We start from the raw sequence: 13,589 nt of genomic DNA on the forward strand, positions 1-13,589 counted from the left end.
TAGTTTTGTCCCTAATTGCATGTAATTAGGGGGATTTATGTGTCTTGGAATTTGCAACATTTTACATGCCACATTATTATTTATTCAAAACAACTTTGTATAAACAGCTGATAAAGTAGAAATGACACAAATAGTTTTCCATTTCAAGTATGATCATAGCAAATGATTTCTATAGATATCTGTTTTATATAATGTATTCTATTGTAAGTTATCTATTTTTAGCTCATAGACTTAAGCTGTCGGTAGATTAATAATATAATAAATACATTGCAATCCATGTTGCTAAAGCAAAAAAAAAAAAGAAATGTAAATATAAGTATTTATAAGCATTTGTCATTGCATTAAATATTCAAGCAAAATATGCAGAATTACTACATATGATCTTACAAATGGTTATTACCAAAAGATTAACATTTTTACTGTAGTAGGAGGTCATACGTTTGCTTCAATCTTCTCTACATCATTCCTTATATATATTTTTTCTTCTTTTAGATTTGCAGCTAAAACTGTGCACAGTGGGTCATTGATGCTAGTCACAGTGGAGGTGAAGGAAAACTCTACAGCACATCTCATCATCAACACTGAGAAGACTGTGATTGGCTCCATTCTGCTGCGGGAGCTGAAGCCTGTCCTGTCCCAAGGGTAACCAGCTTACATCTGGACTTCAGAATCTGGCACAAAGCAAAAGTGCCTGGCATCCACTATTGCTCGCTTTCATTTATAATAATAGCCCTTCCATCTGCCAGCAGTGGGAAGAATACACACTGGACAGTCTTGTCTCCTGCTTTAGAATGCTAGTATCTATCATGTATGCAGGCACTTGTAATAGTTCAGGTTGCTAACCAAAGATCATATGTTTCTCTATCATTTATCTCTACTTTTAAACACATTTACCATTTGTTCAATTTCCTGATGTTTATAAAAAGCCATTTGACAGATAAAAGAAAAAAAAATATTTTATGTAAACTGTATCCTTCAGGTAAATGCATTGGTTTTGTTCACACTAATAAATGTTTTATATACTTGGTTGGCTCTGAAGTTTGAAAAATGTAAATTCAATTGGAGACACTGCTTGTTTTTTTCTTCTTCAATTATTTCTATTAAAATAACCAATGGAAAATTGCATGTTATTTTTTTTTCTCATGTGAAGTTTTTTTACGTCAAATTAATAAATGAGTGACTACCATTTTGATCATAAATTAATATAATAAAAATATATTAGATTACTATTTTATTTTGCTTATGAATTAATCTTAGTTATTAAACTTTTATCAGCCGTTTCACTTTATGTAGTATGCTGCCAAGTCTTCTGTATGTCTTTTATAAATGTAATTGTAAACAATATTTCCCATGACAGAAGATATTTAGTTACAGAAAAAAATACACTGTATATTTACTAACTCTCAAATTAAATTTACTAATGTTGAAACCTGGTTAAAAGCTTCAATAAACTTTATAATTGTATCATATATAATCAAAGATTAAATTCTTGTTTAACGGTAATTGAGCAGTAAACATATATGGGTATCCCTGATTATTATTATTTTTTTAAGACTTTATTTTTATAAAATCTGATAATTTTTTTTATTATTAAATTCAGGACACCTGTTCCCTAAGATCTTTTTTCCCCATGAATGTATTTAATTTCTTATGGTAAGCCTATTTCTTTCATGTAATTAGCAAGAGTCCATGAGCTAGTGACGTATGGGATATACATTCCTACCAGGAGGGGCAAAGTTTCCCAAACCTCAAAATGCCTATAAATACACCCCTCACCACACCCACAAATCAGTTTTACAAACTTTGCCTCCTATGGAGGTGGTGAAGTAAGTTTGTTATAGATTCTACGTTGATATGCGCTCCGCAGCAGGTTGGAGCCCGGTTTTCCTCTCAGCGTGCAGTGAATGTCAGACGGATGTGAGGAGAGTATTGCCTATTTGAATTCAATGATCTCCTTCTATGGGGTCTATTTCATAGGTTCTCTGTTATCGGTCGTAGAGATTCATCTCTTACCTCCCTTTTCAGATCGACGATATACTCTTATATATACCATTACCTCTACTGATTCTCGTTTCAGTACTGGTTTGGCTTTCTACTACATGTAGATGAGTGTCCTGGGGTAAGTAAGTCTTATTTTCTGTGACACTCTAAGCTATGGTTGGGCACTTTTATATAAAGTTCTAAATATATGTATTCAAACATTTATTTGCCTTGACTCAGGATATTCAACGTTCCTTATTTCAGACAGTCAGTTTCATATTTGGGATAATGCATATGAATAAATCAATTTTTTTCTTACCTTAAAATTTGACTTTTTTTCCCTAGGGGCTGTTAGGCTCGCGGGGGCTGAAAATGCTTCATTTTATTGCGTCATTTTTGGCGCTGACTTTTTTGGCGCAAAAAATTATTTTCTGTTTCCGGCGTCATACGTGTCACCGGAAGTTGCGTAATTTTTTGACTTTTTTTGCGCCAAAAGTGTTGGCGTTCCAGATACGGCGTCATTTCTTTCATGTAATTAACAAGAGTCCATGAGCTAGTGACGTATGGGATATACATTCCTACCAGGAGGGGCAAAGTTTCCCAAACCTTAAAATGCCTATAAATACACCCCTCACCACACCCACAAATCAGTTTTACAAACTTTGCCTCCAAGGGAGGTGGTGAAGTAAGTTTGTGCTAGATTCTACGTTGATATGCGCTCCGCAGCAAGTTGGAGCCCGGTTTTCCTCTCAGCGTGCAGTGAATGTCAGAGGGATGTGAAGAGAGTATTGCCTATTGAATGCAGTGATCTCCTTCTACGGGGTCTATTTCATAAGGTTCTCTGTTATCGGTCGTAGAGATTCATCTCTTACCTCCCTTTTCAGATCGACGATATACTCTTATATTTACCATTACCTCTACTGATTCTCGTTTCAGTACTGGTTTGGCTTTCTACAAACATGTAGATGAGTGTCCTGGGGTAAGTAAGTCTTATTTTCTGTGACACTCTAAGCTATGGTTGGGCACTTTATTTATAAAGTTCTAAATATATGTATTCAAACATTTATTTGCCTTGACTCAGAATGTTCAACTTTCCTTATTTTCAGACAGTCAGTTTCATATTTGGGATTATGCATTGAATTATCATATTTTTCTTACCTCAAAAATTTGACTTTTTTCCCTGTGGGCTGTTAGGCTCGCGGGGGCTGAAAATGCTTCATTTTATTGCGTCATTCTTGGCGCGGACTTTTTTGGCGCAAAAAATTCTTTTCCGTTTCCGGCGTCATACGTGTCGCCGGAAGTTACGTCATTTTTTGACGTTATTTTGCGCCAAAAATGTCGGCGTTCCGGATGTGGCGTCATTTTTGGCGCCAAAAGCATTTAGGCGCCAAATAATGTGGGCGTCTTATTTGGCGCTAAAAAAATATGGGCGTCTCTTTTGTCTCCACATTATTTCAGTCTCATTTTTCATTGCTTCTGGTTGCTAGAAGCTTGATATTTGGCATTCTTTCCCATTCCTGAAACTGTCTTATAAGGAATTTGATCTATTTTGCTTTATATGTTGTTTTTTCTCTTACATATTGCAAGATGTCTCACGTTGCATCTGAGCCAGAAGATACTACAGGAAAATCACTGCCTGCTGGATCTACCAAAGCTAAGTGTATCTGCTGTAAATTTTTGGTAGCTATTCCTCCAGCTGTTTGTAATAATTGTCATGACAAACTTGTTAAAGCAGATAATATTTCCTTTAGTAATGTACCATTGCCTGTTGCAGTTCCCTCAACATCTAAGGTGCAGAATGTTCCTGATAACATAAGAGATTTTGTTTCTGAATCCATAAAGAAGGCTTTATCTGTTATTTCTCCTTCTAGTAAACGTAAAAAGTCTTTTAAATCTTCTCTCTCTACAGATGAATTTTTAAATGAACACCATCATTCTGATTCTTTGGACTCTTCTGGTTCAGAGGATTCTATCTCAGAGATTGATGCTGATAAATCTTCATATTTATTTAAGATGGAATTTATTCGCTCTTTACTTAAAGAAGTACTAATTGCTTTAGAAATAGAGGATTCTAGTCCTCTTGATACTAATTCTATACGTTTGGATAAGGTTTTTAAAGCTCCTGCGGTTATTCCAGAAGTTTTTCCTGTTCCTAATGCTATTTCTGCAGTGATTTCCAAAGAATGGGATAAATTGGGTAATTCATTTACTCCTTCTAAACGTTTTAAGCAATTATATCCTGTTCCGCCTGACAGGTTAGAATTTTGGGACAAAATCCCTAAAGTTGATGGGGCTATTTCTACCCTTGCTAAACGTACTACCATTCCTACGTCAGATGGTACCTCGTTTAAGGATCCTTTAGATAGAAAAATTGAATCCTTTCTAAAGAAAAGCTTATCTGTGTTCAGGTAATCTTCTTAGACCTGCTATATCATTGGCTGATGTTGCTGCAGCTTCAACTTTTTGGTTGGAAACCCTAGCGCAACAAGTAGCAAATCGTGATTCTCATGATATTATTATTCTTCTTCAGCATGCTAATAATTTTATCTGTGATGCCATTTTTGATATTATTAGAGTTGATGTTAGGTTTATGTCTCTAGCTATCTTAGCCAGAAGAGCTTTATGGCTTAAGACTTGGAATGCTGATATGGCTTCTAAATCAACTCTACTTTCCAGGGAAACAAATTATTTGGTTCTCAGTTGGATTCTATTATTTCAACTGTTACTGGTGGGAAAGGAACTTTTTTACCACAGGATAAAAAATCTAAAGGTAAAAACAGGGCTAACAATCGTTTTCGTTCCTTTCGTTTCAACAAAGAACAAAAGCCTGATCCTTCGTCCTCAGGAGCAGTATCAGTTTGGAAACCATCTCCAGTCTGGAATAAATCCAAGCCTGCTAGAAAGGCAAAGCCTGCTTCTAAGTTCACATGAAGGTACGGCCCTCATTCCAGTTCAGCTGGTAGGGGGCAGGTTACGTTTTTTCAAAGAAATTTGGATCAATTCTGTTCACAATCTTTGGATTCAGAGCATTGTTTCAGAAGGGTACAGAATTGGTTTCAAGATGAGACCTCCTGCAAAGAGATTTTTTCTTTCCCGTGTCCCAGTAAATCCAGTGAAAGCTCAAGCATTTCTGAATTGTGTTTCAGATCTAGAGTTGGCTGGAGTAATTATGCCAGTTCCAGTTCTGGAACAGGGGATGGGGTTTTATTCAAATCTCTTCATTGTACCAAAGAAGGAGAATTCCTTCAGACCAGTTCTGGATCTAAAATTATTGAATCGTTATGTAAGGATACCAACGTTCAAGATGGTAACTGTAAGGACTATATTGCCTTTTGTTCAGCAAGGGAATTATATGTCCACAATAGATTTACAGGATGCATATCTGCATATTCCGATTCATCCAGATCATTTTCAGTTCCTGAGATTCTCTTTTCTAGACAAGCATTACCAATTTGTGGCTCTACCGTTTGGCCTTGCTACAGCTCCGAGAATTTTCACAAAGATTCTCGGTGCCCTTCTGTCTGTAATCAGAGAACAGGGTATTGTGGTATTTCCTTATTTGGACGATATCTTGGTACTTGCTCAGTCTTTACATTTAGCAGAGTCTCATACGAATCGACTTGTGTTGTTTCTTCAAGATCATGGTTGGAGGATCAATTTACCAAAAAGTTCTTTGATTCCTCAAACAAGGGTAACCTTTCTGGGTTTCCAGATAGATTCAGTGTCCATGACTCTGTCTTTAACAGACAAGAGACGTCTAAAATTGATTACAGCTTGTCGAAACCTTCAGTCTCAATCATTCCCTTCGGTAGCCTTATGCATGGAAATTCTAGGTCTTATGACTGCTGCATCGGACGCGATCCCCTTTGCTCGTTTTCACATGCGACCTCTTCAGCTCTGTATGCTGAACCAATGGTGCAGGGATTACACGAAGATATATCAATTAATATCTTTAAAACCGATTGTTCGACACTCTCTAACGTGGTGGACAGATCACCATCGTTTAATTCAGGGGGCTTCTTTTGTTCTTCCGACCTGGACTGTAATTTCAACAGATGCAAGTCTCACAGGTTGGGGAGCTGTGTGGGGATCTCTGACGGCACAGGGAGTTTGGGAATCTCAGGAGGTGAGATTACCGATCAATATTTTGGAACTCCGTGCAATTTTCAGAGCTCTTCAGTTTTGGCCTCTTCTGAAGAGAGAATCGTTCATTTGTTTTCAGACAGACAATGTCACAACTGTGGCATACATCAATCATCAAGGAGGGACTCACAGTCCTCTGGCTATGAAAGAAGTATCTCGAATTTTGGTTTGGGCGGAATCCAGCTCCTGTCTAATCTCTGCGGTTCATATCCCAGGTGTAGACAATTGGGAAGCGGATTATCTCAGTCGCCAAACGTTGCATCCGGGCGAATGGTCTCTTCACCCAGAGGTATTTCTTCAGATTGTTCAAATGTGGCGGCTTCCAGAGATAGATCTGATGGCCTCTCATCTAAACAAGAAACTTCCCAGGTATCTGTCCAGATCCCGGGATCCTCAGGCGGAGGCAGTGGATGCATTATCACTTCCTTGGAAGTATCATCCTGCCTATATCTTTCCGCCTCTAGTTCTTCTTCCAAGAGTAATCTCCAAGATTCTGAGGGAATGCTCGTTTGTTCTGCTAATAGCTCCGGCATGGCCTCACAGGTTTTGGTATGCGGATCTTGTCCGGATGGCATCTTGCCAACCATGGACTCTTCCATTAAGACCAGACCTTCTGTCGCAAGGTCCTTTTTTCCATCCGGATCTGAAATCCTTAAATTTAAAGGTATGGAGATTGAACGCTTGATTCTTGGTCAAAGAGGTTTCTCTGACTCCGTGATTAATACTATGTTACAGGCTCGTAAATCTGTATCTCGAGAGATATATTATAGAGTCTGGAAGACTTATATTTCTTGGTGTCTTTCTCATCATTTTTCTTGGCATTCTTTTAGAATACCGAGAATTTTACAGTTTCTTCAGGATGGTTTAGATAAGGGTTTGTCCGCAAGTTCTTTGAAAGGACAAATCTCTGCTCTTTCTGTTCTTTTTCACAGAAAGATTGCTATTCTTCCTGATATTCTTTGTTTTGTACAAGCTTTGGTTCGTATAAAACCTGTCATTAAGTCAATTTCTCCTCCTTGGAGTTTGAATTTGGTTCTGGGAGCTCTTCAAGCTCCTCCGTTTGAACCTATGCATTCATTGGACATTAAATTACTTTCTTGGAAAGTTTTGTTCCTTTTGGCCATCTCTTCTGCTAGAAGAGTTTCTGAATTATCTGCTCTTTCTTGTGAGTCTCCTTTTCTGATTTTTCATCAGGATAAGGCGGTGTTGCGAACTTCTTTTGAATTTTTAACCTAAAGTTGTGAATTCCAACAACATTAGTAGAGAAATTGTGGTTCCTTCATTATGTCCTAATCCTAAGAATTCTAAGGAGAAATCGTTGCATTCTTTGGATGTTGTTAGAGCTTTGAAATATTATGTTGAAGCTACGAAATCTTTCCGTAAGACTTCTAGTCTATTTGTTATCTTTTCCGGTTCTAGGAAAGGCCAGAAAGCTTCTGCCATTTCTTTGGCATCTTGGTTGAAATCTTTAATTCATCTTGCCTATGTTGAGTCGGGTAAAATTCCGCCTCAGAGAATTACAGCTCATTCTACTAGGTCAGTATCTACTTCCTGGGCGTTTAGGAATGAAGCTTCGGTTGACCAGATCTGCAAAGCAGCAACTTGGTCCTCTTTGCATACTTTTACTAAATTCTACCATTTTGATGTATTTTCTTCTTCTGAAGCAGTTTTTGGTAGAAAAGTACTTCAGGCAGCGGTTTCAGTTTGAATCTTCTGCTTATGTTTTTCATTAAACTTTATTTTGGGTGTGGATTATTTTCAGCAGGAATTGGCTGTCTTTATTTTATCCCTCCCTCTCTAGTGACTCTTGTGTGGAAAGATCCACATCTTGGGTATTCATTATCCCATACGTCACTAGCTCATGGACTCTTGTTAATTACATGAAAGAAAACATAATTTATGTAAGAACTTACCTGATAAATTCATTTCTTTCATATTAACAAGAGTCCATGAGGCCCACCCTTTTTTGTGGTGGTTATGATTTTTTTGTATAAAGCACAATTATTCCAATTCCTTATTTTATATGCTTCGCACTTTTTTCTTATCACCCCACTTCTTGGCTATTCGTTAAACTGATTTGTGGGTGTGGTGAGGGGTGTATTTATAGGCATTTTAAGGTTTGGGAAACTTTGCCCCTCCTGGTAGGAATGTATATCCCATACGTCACTAGCTCATGGACTCTTGTTAATATGAAAGAAATGAATTCATCAGGTAAGTTCTTACATAAATTATGTTTTTTGGCACCAAAAGCATTTAGGCGCCAAATAATGTGGGCGTCTTTTTTGGCGCTAAAAAATATGGGCGTCACTATTGTCTCCACATTATTTAAGTCTCATTATTTATTGCTTCTGGTTGCTAGAAGCTTGTTCACTGGCATTTTTTCCCATTCCTGAAACTGTCATTTAAGGAATTTGATCAATTTTGCTTTATATGTTGTTTTTTCTATTACATATTGCAAGATGTCCCAGATTGACACTGAGTCAGAAGATACTTCTGGAAAAACGCTGCCTGGTGCTGGATCTACCAAAGTTAAGTGTATCTGCTGTAAACTTGTGGTATCTATTCCTCCAGCTGTTGTTTGTAATGAATGTCATGACAAACTTGTTAATGCAGATAATATTTCCTTTAGTAATGTTACATTACCTGTTGCTGTTCCATCAACATCTAATGCTCAGAGTGTTCCTGTTAACATAAGAGATTTTGTTTCTAAATCCATTAAGAAGGCTATGTCTGTTATTCCTCCTTCTAGTAAACGTAAAAGGTCTTTTAAAACTTCTCATTTTTCAGATGAATTTTTAAATGAACATCATCATTCTGATTCTAATAATGGTTCCTCTGGTTCAGAGGATTCTGTCTCAGAGGTTGATGCTGATAAATCTTCATATTTATTCAAAATGGAATTTATTCGTTCTTTACTTAAAGAAGTCTTAATTGCATTAGAAATAGAGGATTCTGGTCCTCTTGATACTAAATCTAAACGTTTAAATAAGGTTTTTAAATCTCCTGTAGTTATTCCAGAAGTTTTTCCTGTCCCTGATGCTATTTCTGAAGTAATCTCCAGGGAATGGAATAATTTGGGTAATTCATTTACTCCTTCTAAACGTTTTAAGCAATTATATCCTGTGCCATCTGACAGATTAGAGTTTTGGGACAAAATCCCTAAAGTTGATGGGGCTGTCTCTACTCTTGCTAAACGTACTACTATTCCTACGGCAGATAGTACTTCCTTTAAGGATCCTTTAGATAGGAAGATTGAATCCTTTCTAAGAAAAGCTTACTTATGTTCAGGTAATCTTCTTAGACCTGCTATATCTTTAGCGGATGTTGCTGCAGCTTCAACTTTTTGGTTAGAAGCTTTAGCGCAACAAGTAACAGATCATAATTCTCATAGCATTGTTAATCTTCTTCAACATTCTAATAATTTTATTTGTGATGCTATCTTTGATATCATTAGGGTTGATGTCAGGTATATGTCTCTAGCTATTTTAGCTAGAAGAGCTTTATGGCTTAAAACTTGGAATGCTGATATGTCTTCTAAGTCAACTTTGCTTTCCCTTTCTTTCCAAGGTAATAAATTATTTGGTTCTCAGTTGGATTCTATTATCTCAACTGTTACTGGAGGGAAAGGAACTTTTTTACCACAGGATAAAAAATCTAAAGGTAAATTTAGATCTAATAATCGTTTTCGTTCCTTTCGTCACAATAAGGAACAAAAGCCTGATCCTTCACCCACAGGAGTGGTATCAGTTTGGAAACCATCTCCAGTCTGGAATAAATCCAAGCCTTTTAGAAAACCAAAGTCAGCTCCCAAGTCCACATGAAGGTGCGGCCCTCATTCCAGCCCAGCTGGTAGGGGGCAGATTACGATTTTTCAAAGAAATTTGGATCAATTCAATTCACAATCTTTGGATTCAAAACATTGTTTCAGAAGGGTACAGAATTGGCTTCAAGATAAGGCCTCCTGCAAAGAGATTTTTTCTTTCCCGTGTCACAGTAAATCCAGCGAAGGCTCAAGCATTTCTGAAATGTGTTTCAGATCTAGAGTTGGCTGGAGTAATTATGCCAGTTCCAGTTCTGGAACAGGGGATGGGGTTTTATTCAAATCTCTTCATTGTACCAAAGAAGGAGAATTCCTTCAGACCAGTTCTGGATCTAAAAATATTGAATCGTTATGTAAGGATACCAACATTCAAAATGGTAACTATAAGGACTATCCTGCCTTTTGTTCAGCAAGGGCATTATATGTCCACAATAGATTTACAGGATGCATATCTGCATATTCCGATTCATCCAGATCACTATCAGTTTCTGAGATTCTCTTTCCTAGACAAGCATTACCAGTTTGTGGCTCTGCCGTTTGGCCTAGCAACAGCTCCAAGAATTTTTACAAAGGTTCTCGGTGCCCTTCTGTCTGTAATCAGAGAACAGGGTATTGTGGTATTTCCTTATTTGGACGATATCTTGGTACTTGCTCAGTCTTCACATTTAGCAGAATCTCATATGAATCGACTTGTGTTGTTTCTTCAAGATCATGGTTGGAGGATCAATTTACCGAAAAGTTCATTGATTCCTCAGACAAGGGTAACCTTTTGAGGTTTCCAGATAGATTCAGTGTCCATGACTCTGTCTCTGACAGACAAGAGATGTCTAAAATTGATTACAGCTTGTCGAAACCTTCAATCACAATCATTCCCTTCGGTAGCCTTATGCATGGAAATTCTAGGTCTTATGACTGCTGCATCGGACGCGATACCCTTTGCTCATTTTCACATGCGACCTCTTCAGCTCTGTATGCTGAACCAGTGGTGCAGGGATTACACAAAGATATCTCAAGTAATATCTTTAAAACCGATTGTACAACACTCTCTGACGTGGTGGACAGATCACCATCGTTTAGTTCAGGGGGCTTCTTTTGTTCTTCCAACCTGGACTGTAATTTCAACAGATGCAAGTCTGACAGGTTGGGGAGCCGTTTGGGGGTCTCTGACAACACAAGGGGTTTGGGAATCTCAGGAGGTGAGATTACCAATCAATATTTTGGAACTCCGTGCAATTTTCAGAGCTCTTCAGTCATGGCCTCTTCTAAAGAGAGAATCGTTCATTTGTTTTCAGACAGACAATGTCACAACTGTGGCATACATCAATCATCAAGGAGGGACTCACAGTCCTCTGGCTATGAAAGAAGTATCTCGGATACTGGTATGGGCGGAATCCAGCTCCTGTCTAGTTTCTGCTGTTCATATCCCAGGTATAGACAATTGGGAAGCGGATTATCTCAGTCACCAAACGTTACATCCGGGCGAATGGTCTCTTCACCCAGAGGTATTTCTTCAGATTGTTCAAATGTGGGGACTTCCAGAAATAGATCTGATGGCTTCTCATCTAAACAAGAAACTTCCCAGGTATCTGTCCAGATCCAGGGATCCTCAAGCGGAAGCAGTGGATGCATTGTCACTTCCTTGGAAGTATCATCCTGCCTATATCTTTCTGCCTCTAGTTCTTCTTCCAAGAGTAATCTCCAAGATTCTGAAGGAATGCTCGTTTGTTCTGCTGGTGGCTCCAGCATGGCCTCACAGGTTTTGGTATGCGGATCTTGTCCGGATGGCCTCTTGCCAACCGTGGACTCTTCCGTTAAGACCAGACCTCCTGTCGCAAGGTCCTTTTTTCCATCAGGATCTTAAATTTAAAGGCATGGAGATTGAACGCTTGATTCTTAGTCAAAGAGGTTTCTCTGACTCTGTTATTAATACTATATTACAGGCTCGTAAATCTGTATCTAGGAAGATATATTATAGAGTCTGGAAGACTTACATTTCTTGGTGTCTTTCTCATCATTTTTCCTGGCATTCTTTTAGAATTCCGAGAATTTTACAGTTTCTTCAGGATGGTTTGGATAAAGGTTTGTCTGCAAGTTCCTTGAAAGGACAAATATCTGCTCTTTCTGTTCTTTTTCACAGAAAGATTGCTAATCTTCCTGATATTCATTGTTTTGTACAAGCTTTGGTTCGTATAAAACCTGTCATTAAGTCAATTTCTCCTCCTTGGAGTTTGAATTTGGTTCTGGGGGCTCTTCAAGCTCCTCCGTTTGAACCTATGCATTTATTGGACATTAAATTACTTTCTTGGAAAGTTTTGTTTCTTTTGGCCATCTCTTCTGCTAGAAGAGATTCTGAATTATCGGCTCTTTCTTGTGAGTCTCCTTTTCTGATTTTTCATCAGGATAAGGCGGTGTTGCGAACTTCTTTCAAATTTTTACCTAAGGTTGTGAATTCTAACAACATTAGTAGAGAAATTGTGGTTCCTTCATTATGTCCTAATCCTAAGAATTCTAAGGAGAAATCATTGCATTCTTTGGATGTAGTTAGAGTAGTTTGAAATATTATGTTGAAGCTACTAAGAATTTCCGAAAGACTTCTAGTCTATTTGTTATCTTTTCCGGTTCTAGGAATGGTCAGAAGGCCTCTGCCATTTCTCTGGCATATTGGTTAAAATCTTTAATTCATCATGCCTATGTCGAGTCGGGTAAAACTCCGCCTCAAAGGATTACAGCTCATTCTACTAGGTCAGTTTCTACTTCCTGGGCGTTTAGGAATGAAGCTTCGGTCGATTAGATTTGCAAAGCAGCAACTTGGTCTTCTTTGCATACTTTTACTAAATTCTACCATTTTAATGTGTTTTCTTCTTCTGAAGCAGCTTTTGGTAGATTTAAACTTTATTTTGGGTGTGGATTATTTTCAGCGGAATTGGCTGTCTTTATTTTATCCCTCCCTCTCTAGTGACTCTTGCGTGGAAGATCCACATCTTGGGTAGTCATTATCCCATACGTCACTAGCTCATGGACTCTTGCTAATTACATGAAAGAAAACATAATTTATGTAAGAACTTACCTGATAAATTCATTTCTTTCATATTAGCAAGAGTCCATGAGGCCCACCCTTTTTGTGGTGGTTATGATTTTTTTGTATAAAGCACAATTATTCCAATTCCTTATTTTTTATGCTTTCGCACTTTTTTCTTATCACCCCACTTCTTGGCTATGCATTAAACTGATTTGTGGGTGTGGTGAGGGGTGTATTTATAGGCATTTTGAGGTTTGGGAAACTTTGCCCCTCCTGGTAGGAATGTATATCCCATACGTCACTAGCTCATGGACTCTTGCTAATATGAAAGAAATGAATTTATCAGGTAAGTTCTTACATAAATTATGTTTTAATCAGTTAAGGTGGTCATTTCATAGTTTAGACACTACCAATTGACCATGTTTGAGAAAAAAAATTGTTTGTTAGTTATGTAGTATAACTTAAATAGAAAAAGAGGGTAAAATAACAATTATAGAGCTATTACAGCACTAGCAGCTAACAAGTGATCAACAAGAAATACCAAATAATTACACATCTATCAGTACAAGTTGTCCCACTACAATACATTCAAAGGAAGTGCAAAAAAGAAATAATGCTCAAATACGT

The 13,589-nt window shown here is 37.7% G+C and overlaps 1 protein-coding gene across 2 annotated transcripts in view; it reads left to right on the top strand.

The window, feature by feature from the left end:
* AP3B1 (adaptor related protein complex 3 subunit beta 1) overlaps nucleotides 1-1,130 on the top strand; it is a 1,155,804-nt gene extending 1,154,674 nt beyond the window's left edge. For both annotated transcript variants that reach the window (XM_053701376.1, XM_053701377.1), the window contains exon 27: nucleotides 493-1,130. In XM_053701376.1, the coding sequence (XP_053557351.1) occupies nucleotides 493-646 (154 nt within the window). In that variant the 3' untranslated portion in view covers nucleotides 647-1,130. The remainder of the gene's footprint in view (nucleotides 1-492) is intronic.
* Nucleotides 1,131-13,589: the final 12,459 nt, after the last annotated feature.

This window comes from Bombina bombina, chromosome 2 (assembly GCF_027579735.1).
Source record: "Bombina bombina isolate aBomBom1 chromosome 2, aBomBom1.pri, whole genome shotgun sequence".
Classification (NCBI taxonomy): domain Eukaryota; kingdom Metazoa; phylum Chordata; class Amphibia; order Anura; family Bombinatoridae; genus Bombina; species Bombina bombina.